The following is a 20,661-nucleotide window of genomic DNA, read 5'->3' on the forward strand; positions in this document are numbered from 1 at the left end:
AGGTGAGGCATTTTACGCTGTTAGCAAGAAAAATATTGTAAACATTTGCCACAAGTGGAGGCTGGATCCAGAAACAAGAGTAGCCAGAAGGTAGTTAGAAGGGCGGGACTGAGTGGGTGGCGGGGGACCTGGCCTGAGAGCCACAGCAAAGGAGTGAGAGGGGAGGTGACTTCGAGTGCAAATCTCAGAGGAGAGGATGCTTTTGATGCAGCCCTTATGACCAGGTGCTGATGGGGAGCAGTGAAGAAGGTCATCAGGAAGTAGGTAGGAGTTGTAAGGTCAAGATTCCAGAAGCACCATCACAACCTGTAAAGTTGCTGAGAATAACATGCAGGGGAAAGAATGGGAAAGCAATCTGTAAACCTGAACTGAAGTCCTCAGGGAAGGTGGGAGAATGCCCTGAAAGGGGAGGGAGGGGTGTGGGAGCAGATGGAGTGGCAGAAGGAGAGCTGCCGTCTGGAAGGGCCAGGCTGATGAGGGGGCAATCGGTGCCTCTCTCTTGCCTTAGGAGTGAGAGCAGTTTGAAGGATCAGCATCCCCTGGAGGTGGTATAATCTGTGGAACAACTTGGGTTCACTAATAAGTCAAGCTCAATTAGCAATCTCCAACGTTTTGATAGGGTGTCTAGGCTGGTTGATCGTGGCAATAGTGTACATGGATGTATTTTGACTTTGTAAGAAAGTTGATGGTTTCTTCTCTTAGTCTTTGGACAAGATGGAGAAATACTGTGTGGACAGCAGTTCAGTTGCTTCATAGATGGCCTGAGAGCTATACCCAAAGAGTCTAAAATTCATGAGGACAGTGTCTCACTGGATCAGTGTTTTCAGCCTTTTTTAGTCCTAAATCACCCCCTGCCCCACCACCCAGTCATTTAAACATGGATATCTCATTGTCTGCCCTCTACTGTTGAGTCTGTCTTCTATGTTTCCACCAGACAAGAACACGATTTTTCAAATTGCACTTACTTTCATCCACTTGCCTTCAAAAAATGTTGATATACCCTTTGTATGGTTAGGTTGACCTGGAGGAAGGTCTCTAATGGCTTGGTTCTGCTTAGCATTGTTGGTTTTTTCCTTCAGTGACCCGGATGAAGATGGCACAGCTGGTTATCAAATTTAACGTGACATAGCAGAGAAGGAGAGCTGATTTTTTTGGATGAAAGGATATGGATTCAGATGTCCCTTGGTGGGTTGGAACAATGGACTGAAACTAGCAAGATAATAAGGGCAATGGAGTTTTCCACTCAAAGTAAAATATTCATTGCGTAAGTGTAAACTAGAGGAAGATGATGAGTCAAGAAACCTTCTTAGGTCTTTTTTCTTGTGGACTGACTGGGGTTTTGTTTGGTTGGGTTTTTTGTTTGTTTGTTTTCACTCATCGTTTCATTATATGATCCTAAACCATGCAGAGATGTGTACCTGCACATACTGCCAATATAAGCTGCAGTAATTTAAAAAAGAGCAAGGTCTAAATCAAAGAAGTAATCATTTCATTCTTTTGTGGACCACATCTTAAGTGTTTTCAGTTCTGAGTGCCATTCTTTGAGGACTGTGGCAAACTAGAAGGCTCCGAGAGGGCCCCTTGCACAGTATTTGGTGCTCAGTTAATAAAAACTGGTTGAATGGATGGTTAGGGATGGTGCCTCAGGTCCTGTGAAGGACAGTTCATGAGACTAGGAAAGAGGAAACTTTGAGATAGCTCTCTTCAAATATTTGCAGAGCTCTGAAGTAGAAGAAAGACTAGATTTCTTTCATGTTTTCCCAGAAGACAGACCAACACACCAATGGGTGACTGGGTCCATTTAAAAAAGAATTTCCGGGCTTCCCTGGTGGCACAGTGGTTGAGAGTCCGCCTGCCGATGCAGGGGACACGGGTTTGAGCCCCGGTCCGGAAAGATCCCACATGCCACGGAGCAGCTGGGCCTGTGAGCTATGGCCGCTGAGCCTGCGCGTCCGGAGTCTGTGCTCCGCAACGGGAGAGGCCACAACAGGGAGAGGCCCGCGTACCGCAAAAAAAAAAAAAAAAAAAAAAAAAAGAATTTCCCGGGGCTGTTCTCCAGTGGCACTGCAAAGTTAGTCCTGTAAAGTTCCTCGGACAAAGAGTGTATACAGCAGCCCATTCGATGACAGAGGCCAGGGCCAGTGTGAGGGGTGTTGAAGGAGGGATTCCTTCATTTGGGGTACAGCCAACTTAGTGGCCTTCTGGTCTCTTCCAGAGCTGAGCTTCTCATTCCAGTGGGTCCAGATCAATGGTACCTTGTCTTTTCAGCTTTGCAGAATCAACGCTGCAAGGGGAAGTATTACACTTACTTTTAAAAATGTTTAATGGAAACTTCTGAGGATACCGCCTGGAGTTAGGGAAAGCCCTTTAATTTATTTAGCCCCCCCCCTTTTTTTTTTTTGCGGTATGCGGGCCTCTCACTGTTGTGGCCTCTCCTGTTGCGGAGCACAGGCTCCGGACGCGCAGGCTCAGCGGCCATGGCTCACGCGCCCAGCCGCTCCATGGCATGTGGGATCTTCCTGGACCGGGGCACGAACCCGTGTCCCCTGCATCAGCAGGCGGACTCTCAACCACTGCACCACCAGGGAAGCCCTATTTAGCACTTTTTAAGCCTTGCATTTTTTTTTTCTCATCTCATCCTTGTGTCAGTTGGCCTCATAAATATTCATAAAGGAATTGACCCCAATGAGAGTCTAAATATCTTTCCTAAGCCTTTCAGTTTTGCTTTCTTGTAACAAGTAATTATTTGAATATGATCTCTGGTCAGTTATATTATTGTAAACTAGTGAGTAATCTATTTGGGGAGGTTTTTCTTTGACGGGGGGTGTTGGTTTTTGGCCACACCGTGAGGTTCGCAGGATCTTTGTTCCCCAACCAGCGATTAAACCTGGACCCCAGCAGTGAAAGCGCTGAGTCCTAACCACTGGACTGCCAGGGAATTCCCTGTTTTGGGAGTTTTAAAAAAATTTAATCAGGATTTCGGAAACCATAGGATCTGATGTGAAGGAAGAGACTTTATCTGTTCATCTTAGGACCTAAGTACGTCTATGTCTTAGAGCTCTCAAGCTTCCAACCTCTCTTATCCTCTCACCTCCCCCAGCGGAGAGGAGTGGAAGCCAAGGACACTTGGGAAGCGTACAGATTCAAGCCCACAGCCTAGACATGGACTATGGTTGTAATATGAACAGCAGAAACTGAGGTGGCCCCTTAAGCTGCAAGACAGATTGAGGGAGGCCTGCAGTCTGTCGGAGAGGACTCCGTCAGACTCCTTGGCCACAGGTAAAATGACCTGGGAAGCGGTGGCTTCCACAACTTCCCTGTAGGCTGCGTTGGGGAACAGCTGCTGGTTTTGTCCCCTCATGGTCACCTTTTGCTCTCTTGCCTCACACAGAAAATTCCCCTTCCTTTTCTGCCAAAAGTTCCCCATCATTGCCTGCTTTTTACCCACTGAGAGGTGGGCAATAGTGGTCTCATTTGAGACTGTTCAACTAGAATGAGAAACCTGCAGAGCTAAACCCTGACATCACATTTCTTTGGTGTGTTTTCTGGGACAGTTTGATTTTAGCTTAAGGGCCGCTAACATGGGATACGACCTTGGGAGAATAACGTAACCTCTCTGAGCCTCGGTCTCCTCATCTGTCAGATAGGACACTGCGGGGTCTTTGAGAGATTTTAGACATGGTACGCAAATACCCAGCCCAGTGTCTGGCCTTGTACAAGTTGTTCAGTACGTTACAGCTGCGGTCACTATTATTAGCTATCACTGATTTATACCGTCTTTAATCACGTGACCAGTTTTAACTCTTGAGTATTTTACTCTTTGTTATTGAAGACTTTAACCGTGGCGGTAAGTCCACTGACCGTCACGTGATGAGCTGTGCTTCAGACTCTGATGGCCTGCGGAGGGGACGGTGCTCCGCTGTCTCTCTTTAGTTGTAGTTATTCACCCTGGTCATTTGTTGGGAGGGGAGGGGAGGGGGCTCGTATTTGATTGAAAACCAACAATGGCAGGAACAGAATAAACCTTTATTTTCCAGAGCTGTCTTTTCTATTTTCAATTTTTTTGTTGTTCTTGAAGATGAAGAAACAGGGGCTAAAATGTAATGTTAGCACTTGTGGTGGTCTTGTTCCTGTGGATGACAACTCCAAGATGAGTGTTTGCCTTTCAGAGCTGTGGTGACACAGACTTCACTCTCCTGAAATTCTCTGCCCTGAGAGAACTCGATTACCTGGGCTTATGGTAGAGTCAGAGGACAGTTTTTTGCTGCCTTTTCAAGCTTGTTACGAGTGCTCTTAGCCTGTCTCCACTGAGCTCTAAGTAATTTCCAGTCCTTGATTCTAGAGCTGCCACCTTCTGCCTCACGAGTGATTCCAGACTCTGTGCCTGGATCTCCAGGCCCCAGCCCCTCCCTGGGGACCGTCCCCACTGCATCCTCCTCTCTCTCTGAACCTGTCTTCTTACTCTCCACACTTCCTCCCTTCGGTCCCCAAGCCCTGCTTGTGCCCGCTACACAGCCTTTCTCAAGCCATTACCCCCTTTCCCTTGAGCCATGTAGTCTGTCATCTTTAGGGTCAAGGTGACAGGGAGCTTATTGCTCAACTGATTTTGAATGTTAGCTAATGATTTTGGTCTATAGTAGTGGTTCTCAACCGTGGCTGCACACTGGAATCACTTGGGAAGCTTTTAAAAAATTCCTGGTACCTGGGTCCCATCCCCAGAAGTTCAGACTTAATTGCTCTGGGATGTGACCTGAGCATCAGGATTTTTAAAGCCTCCCCAGGTGATTCCATATGCAGCCAAGATGGAGAACCACTGGTCTACAAACTCGTTCAATCCCCAAGCTGAGTGTATTCTAATAATAGTTCTGTTTGGTCCCCAAGTGACTTGGATACCACAGTGTCTTAAATAGTTCATGGCAGTATAGAAACGTCAAAGTAGCTATTTCCACCTTGTGTTAATTTGGTAGATTTGGGGGAAGGAAATAGTATGGTTCCTTTTTCGAAAATTCAATTCATGGCATACTGCTGGGCCCACTTGATGGCAGTGGCAGGAGCAACTAGCTTTTATCAAGCTCTCAGCATGTGCCAGGCGCTGGGCTAAATACTTCCTAAGCTCGTCACATTCACCAGCCCATTTTTATCCTCACAACAAGCCCAGGATTTTCTGGCCTCTGCTTAAAGAGGAAACTGAGGTCCAGAGAGGCTTATCCACTCGCCCAGGGCTATACAGAAAGCAGTGCTAAACTCAAGCGCAGACACGTCCAGTGCCCAAACTTCACTGTTCCTCTACCCTCTGGGAAAGAACTTAACCAAATAACTTCCTGGAAAATAAGGACGTGCCTGCTTTAGCTTTGAGGTTGAGCCCTTTTTCAGTTGGGTTGCATTCTTTTGTATATCAAGCTCCTTCGTAAATTTGATGTCAGGTTCACTCCCAAGCTGCCTAGATATATCCAGGACCAGGGGGCACGTCACAAATTAATTTTTTTCACGCACTCAGGAGATATTAGTTGAGAAAAGCGTCTTGCTTCTAGCCTCTAACCTAGCAGAACCTACCCCATCTGTTACTTAGTCGTCCTACCACTTCTCTGAGGAATTGAATAGGCAGTGTTGTCCCCATTTTGCAGAAAGGGGGACTGGGGTGCCACGTATTCGCTTTCTACAAAATACTAGCGATAGCTACTGCTTCTTGAGTACTTACTAAGTGCCGGGCTCTGTGCTAAGCTCTTCATATCCTGTGTGGTTACCCTCATTTACAGATGAGGAAACATAGACCCAAAAAGGTGGAGCTACTTGCCCAGGGTTATACAGCTAGTAATTGGGTACCACGTTTGCTTGCTTGTTTTTTAACTTCCTTGTGAGCAGAATCGCAAGATGTGGCCTTCGTTTGCTCTCTCACCATAGCCTGGCCAGCCTGTGTCGTGGCATCTGGACAACCATGTCTGGAATAAACCACTGAAGCATAAAGTGGATTTTCTTTCTGTGTGTCGAATGGCCATTTAATAGCGATCGTGAAACAGGATTTTCTGCCAACCTTGAATATCATGCTGAGGTCAAGCAGGCTCTAAATATTCCTTCTCCAGCCATTCCAGTACGAGGCTGCTTTGGTGTAAACAACCCCCGAAGGTGAGAACTGGCTCTTGGAGCAGTTCCTCCCCCCCCCCCGCCCCCCCCCATCCATCGCTGAGTGCTGCTGTTTCTCACAGTTCCAGATTAATGACAAGAATCCTGACACTGCTGCTGGGGAGCTTCATTACTGCAGGGACACTAAATGCTTAAGACAGGAACCTATCACCCCCCGCTCGCTAATTGTGAATATGCCAGCTCATTTTCTCTCTCTTCAAGCCTGTAAAGACTTGGTATTTTCTGGTTTGTTAAAATATGTGTACACACACACACACACACACACACATACACACACACCCCCTCACACACACACACCCTCTGTAGGGAGAATGACTGTTTATACAGAAAGAGGTCAGCAGTGTGGTGACCCGGATGGAATCTCAGGGAAAATAAAGTACCTGGCGGCCTGTGTCAGGGCAGCAGGTCACTAATTGAGTGCAAACCTTTTTTTTTTTAATGTTGTTTATCCCCCTACAGGGCATACAAAACCATTGAGGATGATGACTTGAAGTTTCCCCTTATATATGGAGAAGGCAAGAAGGTAGGCACGTGCCCTCCCCGGACTGAGAGAACAAGGCTGTGTCTCCACGGAGCCCGTGGTGATCTGTGTGTTCCACTCAGCAGCTCATGATTTTATAGCCTTGACAGCTTGAAAGAATATCACCTCCATCATCCTTCAGGCCTCCTGTCTTGAGGGCCCAAAGGAGTGGCAGGGTTGGGGGACGGGGGTGGTGAGCATGAGGGGCTAAAGTCAATTTTGTGAAAATCACATCCCCCTTCTCAATCCATTTGAATAACTTTTCACAGTGTTTAAACACGACCACTTGCACATACATCATCTCCTTGGGTATCTGACAACAAGCCACGAGGCAGGCAGAGCTGGCTGTCTTCTGCCCATTTGGTAGATGAGGCAGCTGGGACTCCGAGGTTCAAACTGCTCAGGCAGTCACGCAGCTGGCGAGGGGTGGTACCAGATGTGGAGCCATGGCCCTCCACTTCCTTCTGGTGCCCTCACATCCCACCACGGAAGCTCAGGCTTTGCAAGGTGGCTTCTCCACTTGCCCCATGGAAAGGGGATCCAAAGTTTCACCCTGATTAAACTGTAGGATCACATGGACCAGATCGCAGGCGGAGATAGCAAAGACCATCCATCAGCAGCTCCCCGGGCCTCGGTCAGAATGAAACATTGTTGAGCTGAAGGAAGGCTGTTGATTTGAAAGTGGTCTCTGAGCAGAGACTGGAGAGGGTTGCAGTCCTGGAGCAGAGATGAGGGAGCTTTGAAGCCACTTCCCAGGAAGAACAAACACCTTCTGAATCATTGCATTCTTCCCCCAAACGCGAATACATTTCAACTAGGCGCTGAGAGTTCCAATTAGAAGTGAAAAATGTGGTCACATTGAAAAGAATCTTCAACTGAAATTTTTTTCAGCATTTGATAGCTTTTATCAGGATGAAGTGACTCATAAGAAAACCAAAGGAGGCCTTCATGGGCAGAACTTGAGTGTATGTGTGGGCGTGTGCATGCCTGCGTGCGTGTGTGTTTGTGAAAGGGAACACACAGGATTAGGTTTGGGGCTCAGTGTAGCCCAGCCGTGATGTCACTGGAAGGAGACATTTCATGGAGGGAAATGAAACACAACTATTTGATCAATAAATGCACCATTTTTCACACTAACTTGCCCCATCCCTGGCTGAGAATCATGACAGGGTAGAGCTCTACTTCTGGTAGGGTTCCGTGTGTCTTTCTGTTGAGTGGGCGCCATCAATGCACATCACTCAGCCCAGTGATCCACGCCTGCAGCTGCAGTTCTTTGCGGCGCTGAAATTCTCAGTATTACCCTGCTGCTACCCAGTGAGTCCCAGTAAGCTCAGGACCACATCCTGTTGCCTTTGTATCCTTAGTACCTGTCCAGCCTGGTACCTGACACATGGCAGGCCGTCAGTAAATGCATGAGTATTTAATAAGCTATTCAGTTATGTTCAGTATACTCTCCTTGGTACAACAGGAAAATGGATAAATGTGTTCTTCAAAGATGACCAGCAAAAAGATTGAAAAGAGCAAGGGTTTTCCCAGTTTAGCAAAGTTCAATTCACCAGGACATCATGTTCCTCCAGCATTTCAGTTAATTAGGGCTTGACAGTTCTGTGATATGTAGCTGACAAGTTCAGTCATTGTACCTGTTGACCTACTGAAAAGCCACTGTGGCGTCAGTGTGCTCCAGGCATGCCCTGTACCAAAGTAGCATGCCTCCTCTGTCCTGGGAGTCCGTGATCTCTGGAGAAAGCTTTACAACACATCAGTTCTGTCTTGATGCTTTACAGGCGTTTTCTCCTTCCTCTCTGCACACGCCTCCCCAGAAGTTTCAGAATACTTTCACTGCTGTTACTTTTCATTTGATTTCTGCCAATGCTTTGAAGGACTTGTGTGGGACATGTAAACAAGTTCAGTAACTAGCAGAAATATCAGATTTCTTTGGACTAAAACATCCAACCAGAGAAGGTGCCACAGCAGGAAGGAGAGCAGAAGGACTACAACGGACTCAGAATGTCCACGTTTAGAGCTGAACGCGTCTCAGCTAGAAGGGAGTTGAGCCAGGCCCCCAGCAGAGCAGCGCCATACCAGAGGTCCCCAGGTTCACATTCCTGTGTCTGCATTTCACCCCCTTTGATTCTTGCCTTTGAAATATGTGTTACGGTTTCATTTCCACTTGACGGTAAACCTGCCCACCTTCTGATGTGAAACCAGCTCCAAAATCCACAGCTTTTTGGGGGAAGTAGGATGAAGATATACGGTAATGTGTTAGATTCATGCCTTAGCATTTATAAGTTATTCTTATTACCCAAGCATTAGAGCGAGGATTCAAGTTCAGGTCTTTGAACCATGACACTACACCAGGTATAGTGTTGCTGACCCAAGTGTTAGAGCAGTGGGCTTCAGTCCACCCAGAATGAGTTTCACTCCATCCCTCTGTGTTTACCTGTCTTGATGCTGGATATCTTTCTGCACAAAAATGTAGTGCCCCCCGCTCCAGGGAAACTTCTTAATAGAATTTTTACCTCCCCTGAACTCATATAACCCATTGTTCATGTGTCTTTCAGCACTCAGCCATATTCCCTATGTTGTTAATTAGACATGTACCTCTTAGCCTCCCTTACCAAGTTCCTTTGTAGGAGAGACCAGGCCTTAGATATTTGTCCCCCACAGCATGGTGTCTGCACATAGTAGGCACTCAATAAATGTTTGGGTAAATCAAATCTGTGGCCTCCCAGGAGACCATTAGGCTGACAGTGTAGGCATTAGTTTAATCATATTGCTTCCTTAAAGCATTGGGACAACCATGTAGAGAAAGCTACAGATGGTGTGGTCTCAGCTATAAGGTGTCTGTGTATTTACAGCAAAGTGACATCATGTTCCTTTTCACCCAGATGGAATTTGTGAAGATGTTAGCAGGACAGGTTATAGAGTTGCTAATGGTTTATTTTCTCCAGCCATAAAGTGTAATATATGAGCTTTCGGTGGGCAGGATCTGCCTCTGACGTTTTTACATCTTTTTTCACAGAACTAGAGACGTAGTAGCAGGTGTTCAGTAAACACGTGAAGGATGGATGTATAGCAGATGGGTGGGTGGGTGGCTGGATGGGGGGATGGGCAGATGGTTGGATTTAGTTTGCATTGATTTCAGTAGCTGTAGACATCACAGATGTATTGTGTTTAGTTTATTGGACACCCTTCTCTCTAGTCTCTGCAAAAGAAATTTGAAATGCGGCAGCAGCAGTCCATTGAGATTAAGATAATTGCTAGAAAAGCCGCTCCTCAAGTATGCCAGTGACCTTGGTGGGCCCTTCCTTGGAAACAAGTACCCACAGAAGTTAGCAGCCAGGGGCACGGAGAGGGGCAGGAAGAACCGGAAAACGACTGCTTCTCTCTTAGCCCGTGACAGCTATACTGTGGTGAGAATACTTTCTCTCTGTGTGTGAGTGTTTCTGATGACCCTCTGCTTATACTCCTAGGCCCGAGTAATGGCGACTATTGGAGTGACCAGGGGACTTGGGGACCATGACCTGAAGGTGCATGACTCCAACATCTACATAAAACCATTCCTGTCTTCAGCTCCAGAGGTACCGCATGAGGTTTTTGTTTCTCTTTGGTACAAGAGCATGTTTTCTACATTATTCTTCCCATGACTCACACCCCATATCCAGACAGTAGCCAGCTTGTGTCACATGTACTTCTTCAGTGTCTCTCATGTCTGTTTCTTTTCCCCACTCCCTTCTCACTTTGACTGTGCTGGTTCCTCCCTCATGGCCTCCTGCCCAGATGGCTGCACAGCCCCTAGTGGCATTCCTTGCCTTCTCAATCCAGCCCACATATTGCCATCAGGCCAATTTTCCTAAACAACTACTCTGACACCTGTTTGTTCAGAAACCTTCAACAACACCCCAAGGCTCAGAGACCAAAGCGCAGACTCCTTCACTTGGCATTCAAGGCTTGTTATAATTTGGTCTAACTTAAAAAAAAAAAAAATCTGATCTTTGTTCCCCTACACCAGCCAGAATGAACTTGCTATTTTTTGTATGTGACCTTCAGTTTCCCATATTTGCTCAAACCATGCTTTCTGCCTCATATGCCCTTCCTCCCCGTCTCCAAACATCTGAATTCTTTTTTCTCTAGAGTTTAACTTAAATGCTCCTCCTGCTTTCCCCTCCCCCAACCAGAAGTCATGTCTCCTACTCCAGATACACGCAGAGCAGCTGCCTCTTACAGCGTTCTCACTTTCTGCCTTGAAGCATGGTGGTTCGTGTATATACTTTGTCCCCTCTTAGATTTTTTTTTTTTTTTTGCGGTACGCGGGCCTCTCACCGTTGTGGCCTCTCCCGTTGCGGAGCACAGGCTCCGGACGCGCAGGCTCAGCGGCCATGGCTTACGGGCCCAGCCGCTCTACGGCATGTGGGATCTTCCCGGACCGGGGCACGAACCCGTGTCCCCTGCATCGGCAGGCGGACTCTCAACCACTGCGCCACCAGGGAAGCCCCCCTCTTAGATTTTTAATTGCCTAGAAAGCTGATGTCATTCAGTTGATGTCTAGAGAAGTTAACTGAAAAACAAGTTGTCATATATTTGGTTTAAAAAATCATTTTTCTTATACAGGAAACAATGTCAAGTGCTATTTCAAGGTATATCATTTAGAAAAGATATTGTTTCTAAGTGATAGAAAACTCTAAGTAATAGTAGTTTAGGGGTATATTTTCTCACATATCAAGAAGGCTGGAATTTGGTGGCTGTTCATGTTGGTGCAGCACCTCCAATGTGCCAGCGGTGACACCTCTGCTGCTTTTTTTTCCTTCGTAGTTGCAAGATGGTGACAGAAGCCCCAAGCATAACATTTTCATGCAAGGCAGGAAGGAGGGGACGGCCTATCTGTCCCAGTAGACATTCACTTGCATCTCATTGGCCAAAACTGTGTCACATGACCGTCCCTAGCTGCAAAGGAGGTTGGGAGAGTGAGAGAAATGTTTGTAATTTGTACAGTAGAGGAGAGCCAGGGAGGGGTGAGTGGGGAACCAGCGGTATTTGCATACCATGTAATTAACTGTTGAAACGGTGCCTCGCACTGGAAATGCCCTGAATGTTTAGACATAGCTCCGTCTGCATGTTCTTCCCAAGGGTGGGTGCTGTGTTTGTAGCGAAGGCTCTTTTTGTTGGAGGAAACAGAAACCCACTCATGCTGACTCCAAAAAAGGAGGTGTTTATTTTAATAATGTCAGAAGAGATATTTATGGGGTCCACAAGAAGAACCCTTGTGGACCCCATAAATAAATAAAATAAAACCATTCCTGTCTTCAGGAATGGTTTTTTAACTAACAAAAAAAGCGAAGGTGGCTCTGGAATCCAGGCAGCCTTGAGACCAGCCATGCTCCATATGTCTCTGCCACCAGACAGCCAGGTTCTGACTCCCCCAATTGCACGTTCCCAGAGAGAAATCTCATTGGCCCAACTCACCTTTTCTACGAGGTCACAAGTGACTTCCCAGCCTATAGACTGTGTCCACTCTGGAGCCAGCAATGGGCACCATCGGGCACCCAGGCCTACCCCTTTGGCAGGGCTGTGAGCAGGGCTAGTTCCTTTAGAGTCCTTTATTGCTGAGGCTGACATCTAAAATAGATCTAGCCACAGGAGGTTAAGAGGTTAAGAGAGGGAAATCTCTAGTAAATAGCAGGCGTGAAAGATACGCACATTTCCTGATCTCACCCAGGATATCAAGTGAGGTCAGCTTGGTGGAAATAATAATTACCATCTGCAGATGTCTCTCTTTCCGCCTTCATAGCAATTTTGCATGGTAAGAACCCTTATGATATAAAGTGTCCAAGGGTCCCTGGAAGTTGGTGGATCCCTGCTCCCTCTATTCTGGCCAACAGAAGGATCCCTCTATTCTGGCCAACAGAAGGATCCCTGAATTACTGCTGAAACTCCTCCTGGCCAGAGAAAACCAATAAATACTGGGTTGGCCCAAAAATCCGTTCAGATTTTTCTGTAACGTCGTATGAAAAACCCGAACAAACTTTTTGGCCAAGCCAATACTATGGACATCTGTATTTTCCCCCTTGGGAGGGAGGCATTGATCAGGCATATTAAATGGTATTGTCACCTTTCTGGTTTCCAAAAAACACAGGTACAGTGTGACTATATGGGGTGTGAGGGCTTCTCAGGAAACACTAATAACCATTTTGCTCCTTAAAGGAGAGTGAAAACCTTCTCACCCTCCCCACCCCCATACACACATACACACACACACACACACACACACACACACACACACACACACACATTTTCTATATAAGGTGAGAAGTTTGGTTTGGTTTTCAGAAGAATGATCTCTATGCAGTTAGGTTATAGATCTTCCAATCACTGTGCTCCTGTGGATCCCAAGAAGAGACTGTAGGTTTAAAACTTGGGCAAGCATGGGAGAGTCCCCGAGGACTGATGAAAAATCCCAGTTGGTTGATCAGAAACTTCATGTCACCTGTCTGGAAGTCTGGGCTGGACAATATACTTTTTTTCTTTCTTTTTTCTTTTCTTTTCTTTTTTTTTTTTTTTTATGTGCAGCATCTCATTTAATCCTCACAATTCTGTGAGGTGTGTATGGTTTTTATACCCATTTTACAGACCAGGAAATTGAGATCCAAGGAAGTAAATTAACTCCCCCATGGTTGTATAGTTATTAACTAACAAGATGATCCTTGTACTCAGTTTGTCCAATTCGATCAGGCTCTGTGGGAGAGGGAGGCTGAGTTCAAGGAAATCTTTTTGGATAGTGTTGAAGGGACCCATTGAGTACTGTTTCAAGGGGCTCTGAAGAGAGTACCTCTGTCTTGGGACCTTAGTGGCCAGAGTTCCTCAGAGAAATATGGCCGGCCTCAGACTGCAGTTGTAGAAAATGATGGTGTGGTAGAAAAAGTAATTGGGAAAGACAGGACTGGCCTTCTGTGTGTGCCACCCTAGGCCAGACAGAATTGTGCAAAATGAGATTGTGTACCTATAATTTAGCTTAATGGGTATGTAGTGTAAATCTCAAGATTCTTTTGCACGAGATTAAAGTTGTTGTACATTTTAAATGCTTCCAGATGGAGAGGCCTTAGCCAGAGCCAGGAAAGGGGGAGGAAGCTTCGAGGGAAGAGGGGGGAGCAGCTTGAATCAGCTCCGATGCAGGAGTGCAGAAGAAAAGATGGGTACAGGGGAACCCCACATCCCCAGTCTTGGGGCAGAAACTCCTTTTCCCTGGGTGGCAGTGATAAAGTCAGACCCTGGAGAAACAGCAAAGGGGCTTCTGTTGGGAGCCCACAAAGCCGGGTAAATTTATTTAAACCATCTAATAAGGAATAACTGGCTCCCTTGCTGCCTTTATTCCCCCACCTGCACCCCAAGCCTACCCTGGCTTTCTAACCGTGACTTCCTAAGAACATTCCCCTGCTACGCTTCATCTTTGCCAAGCATGGATCTTTATTTCACATTTGGGTTCTAAATTTCAAACTCAGCTCAGGCTGGTAGTTTTAACAGTTGCAAGGAAGTGGGGTATGTGTGTGTGTATGTGGGGGGTGGAATGTGATTTAGTTCTAAGAAAAAAGGCTCAAAAATCTTCTTGGAAATCAGCATTGTTCCCATTCATCATCATAGCTCCTAATTTGACTTGATGAGTTAAATAAAAATAAATCAAAACCATGTGGATCAAATTTACGTAAAAAATGCACAGGGGTTTAAAAATTAGAGAAGCGTTTCTAGCCAAACACATTTTTGGTTTCGCTGAACACAAGGCACTGGAAAAATCTCGAGTTTGCCAAACCCAAAGAGCGGCCGCCAGGTTTGCTGAGCCTCCCACATATCTCCCCAGGTCGAAGGTAGGGAATCTCTGGCCGAGAACTGAATTCCACAGGAGGCCCCCATCAACCAGCGCGGGTCTGTCCGCCGAGCGTAGGAAGCGTTTTGACCCTCCCCTGGTCCACGGCATCATTCCCCCGGGTAACTGGAGCCTGTGCTCCGTAAGGGAAGCACCCCCATCAGGTCTCCCATCCTCTCGCTCAGTGAAGCTCATCACTGTTCACCATTTGTGTATCACCCTAGAGTTCACGTGGAGAAGGAGAGGATTTGTGGATTCAGAGTCACCCTGCACCTTCTTTCCCAGCAGTTCTCCACCCCGTCCAGCACACACCTCATGACCTATTCCTCAGCGCGGCCCAGGCCTGCAGCCTAAACCTACAGATGTTCTCTACTCCGCACCCATTTCTGGCCTGTGACAGGCCCTCCCTAGAGCTAGGATTCCTCTTGATGTCTTTCTCGTTTTCTGGCCTCTACTCCAAGACTGTGCTGTTGACTTTAGGCCCCTTTCGGGCTCTTGGAAGAATGAGGTCTTTTTCTGTCTGGGGGCCGGTTTGCAAAGCCAACCCCATCAACTCAGCAGTCCCCCCCCCTCCCGCCCCCACCACACTGAACCACAAGGGAGCCTGATTTTCTCTTGGCTTCATTTTTCCTCTCCTTGGTGTTCAGGATTCCTGTCAGCTGTTTTCTGTGACTCCAGCTCACTCATTTAGGTCATTCTTGGTTCTCTTCATCTAGATTTTATTTTTTTCTTTCATCTGAAACAGGCTTCTCTAAAAGAAGGAAGACCTTAGGCTCCAGTATCTGAACTCCCTCCCTAGCACCGGCATTACCTGTGACCTCTACAGGTTCTTTCAGCCTGCTTTCCCCTTCCTGCAGGTGGGGTGGAAATACCTAGATTGACAAGGTGCTGGGAAAAACAAATGAGAACATCTATGGAATTGTGTGGCACAAGGTCTGGTACATGGTCAGAGATGGTCAGTAAACACTAGTCTTCCTTATCCACTGGCTTCTGCCTTTGCACCGCCTTTGCACTTACAGGGGATTCCCAGTATTCACTTCCAGGTGAAGAGAAGAATGACTATTTTGTTTGAGACTCCTGTGTTGTCTCCCATGAAAACATGAACAATATTTAAGATCTCACATTGACTTCTGAACATTTACGGTCTTCTGATTCTCAGTAGCTTTTCATGCCCCAAGCCAAAATCCCGTTTTGGGAACGAACATGTTTGATTGTATTGTGTACTTTCTGCAGTCTGGCCAATTCATAAAAAAACAATATTGGTGCACAGTGATATGGGGAGATGGATGGGGTTACTTTAAGTGAAATGAAATAGGATTGTATATACAAAAAGTTAATCATAAGTAGGTAAAAAAGTTATGTGCATATGTATACACATATAAATATATAGGTCTTGAGAAGGAAATTTTCTCTAATGTTACAGTAATTATCTTTGGGTGGTAGAGGAGGAATTAAAAAATTCCCTAGACCCGTCAAAAACACCTTAAGAGGCAGTGTGATATTGTGGTTAGAAACTCAGACCTGGTAATCAGTCATGGGCTCAAGCTCTATCTCTTTACTTACTAGCTGGGTGATCTTGAGAAAGTTACTTTACCTAAATCTCAGTGTCCTCCTCAGTAAGAAGAGGACAATAGGGTTGTTATACCCAGGAACGCAAGGAACAAGTTAAATGACATATAGAAAGTACTTAAAACAGAATCTGGCATAATAAACATTAGATAGTTTATTCCATCAAGACCACAAAATCTCACTGGCTGTTTACACAGAGAGTAAACATGAGTCCAATAGTGTTTATCGAGGAGCACACTGGGGAACATGTCCTCAAGGAATTAGAATTTTTGGCCACTTGGAAGGCCAAAGAATAATCAGCCATAAACCCTGTGAGTCCTGCTTCCTAAGGGACTAGGGGAATTCTGAGGAGGAAGAGAGCACCATCTATTCTGAAGAAGAAGGACAAGGTAAGTAGGACAAGAGAAGGAAGGAAGCAGTAATGAGTCTGGTGTGAAGTGAAACTTGCCTTACAGAATCAGTTTGGAAGATTAGCTTGAAGGGCTATTAGCTCTAATCAAGCGAATTATCATGGAGGGCCTAGAACTGGACCCGGGGCAGCAGATCAGGTCTTCAGCAAGGGGATCAGCATGATAAGTGAATGTGGCGGTGGAAGTCTTAGCTTGTTAACAGCACGTGGAATGGGGGTGCAGAGGTAGGGAGATGCAGGCGGGGAGGCCACCGTAGAAGTGAAACCATGTGGCAGTGAGGCTCTGAGCTGGGGCAGGGACCAGGAAAGCCAAAAGGAGGCACATGGGAGAGGCATTTCACAGAACAACGTAACAAGGACTGAGGGCACACTTGATTTTTAGAGGATGAAGCAGGGTGAAATTTTTAAAAAAATTAAACTTTGCTTTCTAGCCTGTGAGAAAGGAAGAAGGTTGCTTGTTGGGGTCTGAGGAGGAAAAATAATTTTATCCTTTTTCCCTCTGAGTTTTCTGAACCAGTTTAAAAAACAGACACAGGAGTCTGGGATGAAAATAACTTTATAGCGAGGATAAAGTTAGACTGGAAACCGCGGTTTGGATCTAAGACCAAAGTGGACTTTTTATTCCTCATCTCCAGCCCTCAAATGAAACTTGCCTCCTGGACTGGCTCTCATCTCCCCACCCCACAAAGGGAGGTTTTCCTGGTATTTACCTGCTGGAAGACAGGAACAGAGGGACAGGTGCTGCTTATGGACAAGTAGGGACCAAGGAGAAAACTCCAGCGGGCTCGCTGTCCCATGTCCCTTCTCACCAATCCTATAGGGAGAGGGGCCCATCGCAATACAATGCCTTTGTGCCTTTGTTGACTACAAAACAACTTACAGGCTTAACAGGAGAATTTATTATTATCTTTCATACTTCTGCGGGTTGAATGGGCTCCGCTGGGTGCTTCTCACGTGGTCACAGTTGGATATCAGTTGGGGCTGGGGTCATCTGAAGGCTAGATGGATTGCAAGTCCAAAACGGCTCTCTCACATGGTTGGCAGTTGATGTGGGCTGTCAGCTGAGTGTTGAGTCGAGGCAGCTACACACAGCCTCTCCATGTGGTTTTGGCTTCTCATGGCATTACTGCAGCTGGCTTCTGAAACATCCCAAGAGGAGTGGTTCGAGAGACTGAGGCAGAAGCTACAAAGCTTTTTAAGGCCTAGCCTCAGGAGTCCCAGAACATCACCTCTTCCACATTCTGGTGATTAAAGAAATCACTAAGGTGGGTCCATATTTGAGGAGAGGAGAACTAGAATCCACCCTTGATGGGGGAGGAGCAGCGTGCTTGTACAGGGAGGGAAGGAAGTGATGGTGGTCATTTTGGAGACCTTCTATGATCGCCTTCCTGTAGAAGTGTCCTCCCTGCTGTGAAGTCTTAAGTATTAGAGTAATCATCATCTATCTTTCCAGTGCAAACTAATAGAAGTTGATGCATTAGTTATTTACCTAGTTAATTAAGAAAGGAAACCTAGTCTGCAGTGTAGAGGCAGATTTACAATGATGCTAATTAACTAAATGTAAGTATCAGGGTCCTTCACTCAGACCAGCCTTCAATGAGTTCTGGTTATTCCTGGGAAATGTAGACAGTTCTCTGTGGTGAGGAGAGGCAAGGTTACAATCAGGAATCATTTCCTTGCAATCATTTCTCAAAAGAAAGGGACCTCATTTTCCATGGTTCCAGTAATCTGTTGCAATTTCTCTTCTCATTCCTAATAAACATTCACATTAGTATCTAAGTTTGTATTCATAATTATTTCTGTGTTCTTTTTCTTAAAGAGAGCTCCCCAGAAAGACAAATACTGTATCATCTCACTTATATGTGGAACCAAAAACAAAAAACAAAGCCCCCAATAAACAACAACAAAAAACCAAAACGCAAAGAGATCAGACTTGCAGCTACCAGAGGTGGGGACAAAGGGGAATTAGAGGAGGGTGCTCAAAAGGTAAGACTCCCAGTTATAAGATCAATAACTACTAGGGATGTAATGTACAGCATGATGACTGTAGTTTCCCATATATTGTAATGATGTACAATATATGGGAAAGTAGTTAAGAGAGTAAATCCTAAGAGTTCTCATCACAAAGAAAAAAACATTTTCCTTTTATTCTTCTGTTTTCTTTTTTTATTGCATCTATATGAGAAGATGGATGTTAGCTGAACCTACCGTGGTAATCATTTCACTATATATATATATATATATATATATATATATATATTTTTTTTTTTTTTTTTTTTTTTTTTTTTTGCGGTTCGCGGGCCTCTCACTGTTGTGGCCTCTCCCACTGTGGAGCACAGGCTCCGGACGCGCAGGCCCAGCGGCCATGGCTCACGGGCCCAGCCGCTCCGCGGCATGTGGGATCCTCCCGGACCAGGGCACGAACCCATGTCCCCCGCATTGGCAGGCGGACTCTCAACCACTGCGCCACCAGGGAAGCCCCACAATATATAAATCAAACCGTCATGCTGTATGCCTGAAGTTTATACAGTGATGTATGTCAGTTATTTCTCAGTAAAGCTGGGGGAAAAAATGCTCCCCAAATTGTATAAACTTCGGGCCTTACAAACCCTGGATCCCCCTGTACAAAGGGAAAATGATGAGTTCTGTCTAAAGATACTTTGATAATTTACAGCAGTTGTATTTAGCACTCTTTTTTTTAACCAGTCTTACTGAGATATAATTGACATATGACATTGTATAAATTTAAGAGGTACAGTGTTTTGATGTGTATACTTACATACAGTTGACCCTTGAACAACATGAGTTTGAACGGCACGGTCCACTTATATATGGATTTTTTCCCATATGTTATGGAAAAACCCAGATGAATTTTTTGGTCAACCCAATACTACAGTACTACACAGTCCGAGTTTGGTTGAACCGCAGATGTAGAGGAACCACACATACAGAGGGCTGACTGTATAAGTTACATGCAGAGTTTCGGCTGCGCAGAGGGTCAGCGCCCCAACCCCCTAGTTGTTCGAGGATCGACTGTATCGCAAAATGATTATCACGGTAGTGTTAGCTAACACCCCTATCACATCGCTAATCACCACTCCTTTTCTGTATAACTGGCAAGTATGTAACCCAGTAGGACATACGGATTATGTATATACATTATACATAGTGTGTATATGTGTGTGTGTGTGTGTGTGTGTGTATAATACAGTATATACATATTATATTTAACTATAATCACCATGCTGTACTTTGGATTCCCAGAACTTAGTCATCTTATAACTGGAAGTTTGTGCCCTTTGACCATCATCTCTCCATTTCTCTCCCCACCCCCTCCCCCCTGAAAACCATCACTTTCCTCTGTGTTCTATGAGTTCAGTTTTATGGGCAGTTTTCTGACTCCCTTCTCTCGTCCCACATGTCTGCAGCATCTCATACATCTGCTTCTCAGTTGGGTTGATGCCCCCTTGTGGGTATATGCTTCCCTCCCATCACCACCACCACTTTAAAAATGTCTGGGGGAAAAACAGTCACATGTTAAGAGTGTATAGAACTGCTTTCTTTGATTCTGGTACCATCTGACCTTATACATCCAGGAGAGACTTCATGCCCTAGCCTGTCCATCTCCATCTCTAATTCTCCAGTCTAGCTGTAAAAAATCACTCGTGATATACCTGTGTGTCATCCGTATGGATGGTTCCCATTAGGAACTGTCTTGAGATTTGCTAACCAGCTATTTGAATAAAACCACAATTTGAAATTTACTTGTACACACACCAGAAAAGTCCAGCTTTTGAAATTTGTGGTCACACAAGGGAAACCAACTTGTATATTGTGTCAAACATTCTCTCTCATTGGAGATTATTCCCCTCTGATCCTCTCCTCAACACTAATAATTTCACTTGAATGTTTCGAGTGAGTATCTTTCTCTTTTTTTGCATTAATTTATTGTATTACCTCATATAAGAATAGTTTGAGGCATTTGTTAAAGAATGCAAACCCCTGGAATCCACTTCCTGAAAATCTGAATCACTAGGTGTAGGGTGGGGTCCTAGAAATTTTCACATTTTTTAGACACTTCTGCAGCAGGTGATCCAAAGACCACTCTTTGAATAACACTGTCATAAGCTGTTCTTCACTGTGTTTCAGGAACTTTAGTTTAATAAT

The 20,661-nt window shown here is 45.5% G+C and overlaps 1 protein-coding gene across 2 annotated transcripts in view; it reads left to right on the forward strand.

Annotated features, from left to right (window-relative positions):
- PPM1H (protein phosphatase, Mg2+/Mn2+ dependent 1H) overlaps positions 1 to 20,661 on the forward strand; it is a 270,221-nt gene that overhangs the window by 217,562 nt on the left and 31,998 nt on the right. For both annotated transcript variants that reach the window (XR_014017051.1, XM_081249010.1), the window contains exons 7-8: positions 6,601 to 6,664; positions 10,135 to 10,242. Coding sequence is in view for 1 of the 2 variants with exons in the window: in XM_081249010.1 (XP_081105136.1) it covers positions 6,601 to 6,664; positions 10,135 to 10,242 (172 nt within the window). In the remaining variant the exon portion in view is untranslated. The remainder of the gene's footprint in view (positions 1 to 6,600; positions 6,665 to 10,134; positions 10,243 to 20,661) is intronic.

This window comes from Mesoplodon bidens, assembly GCF_964165515.1.
Source record: "Mesoplodon bidens genome assembly, chromosome: 11".
Taxonomy (NCBI): Eukaryota; Metazoa; Chordata; class Mammalia; order Artiodactyla; family Ziphiidae; genus Mesoplodon; species Mesoplodon bidens.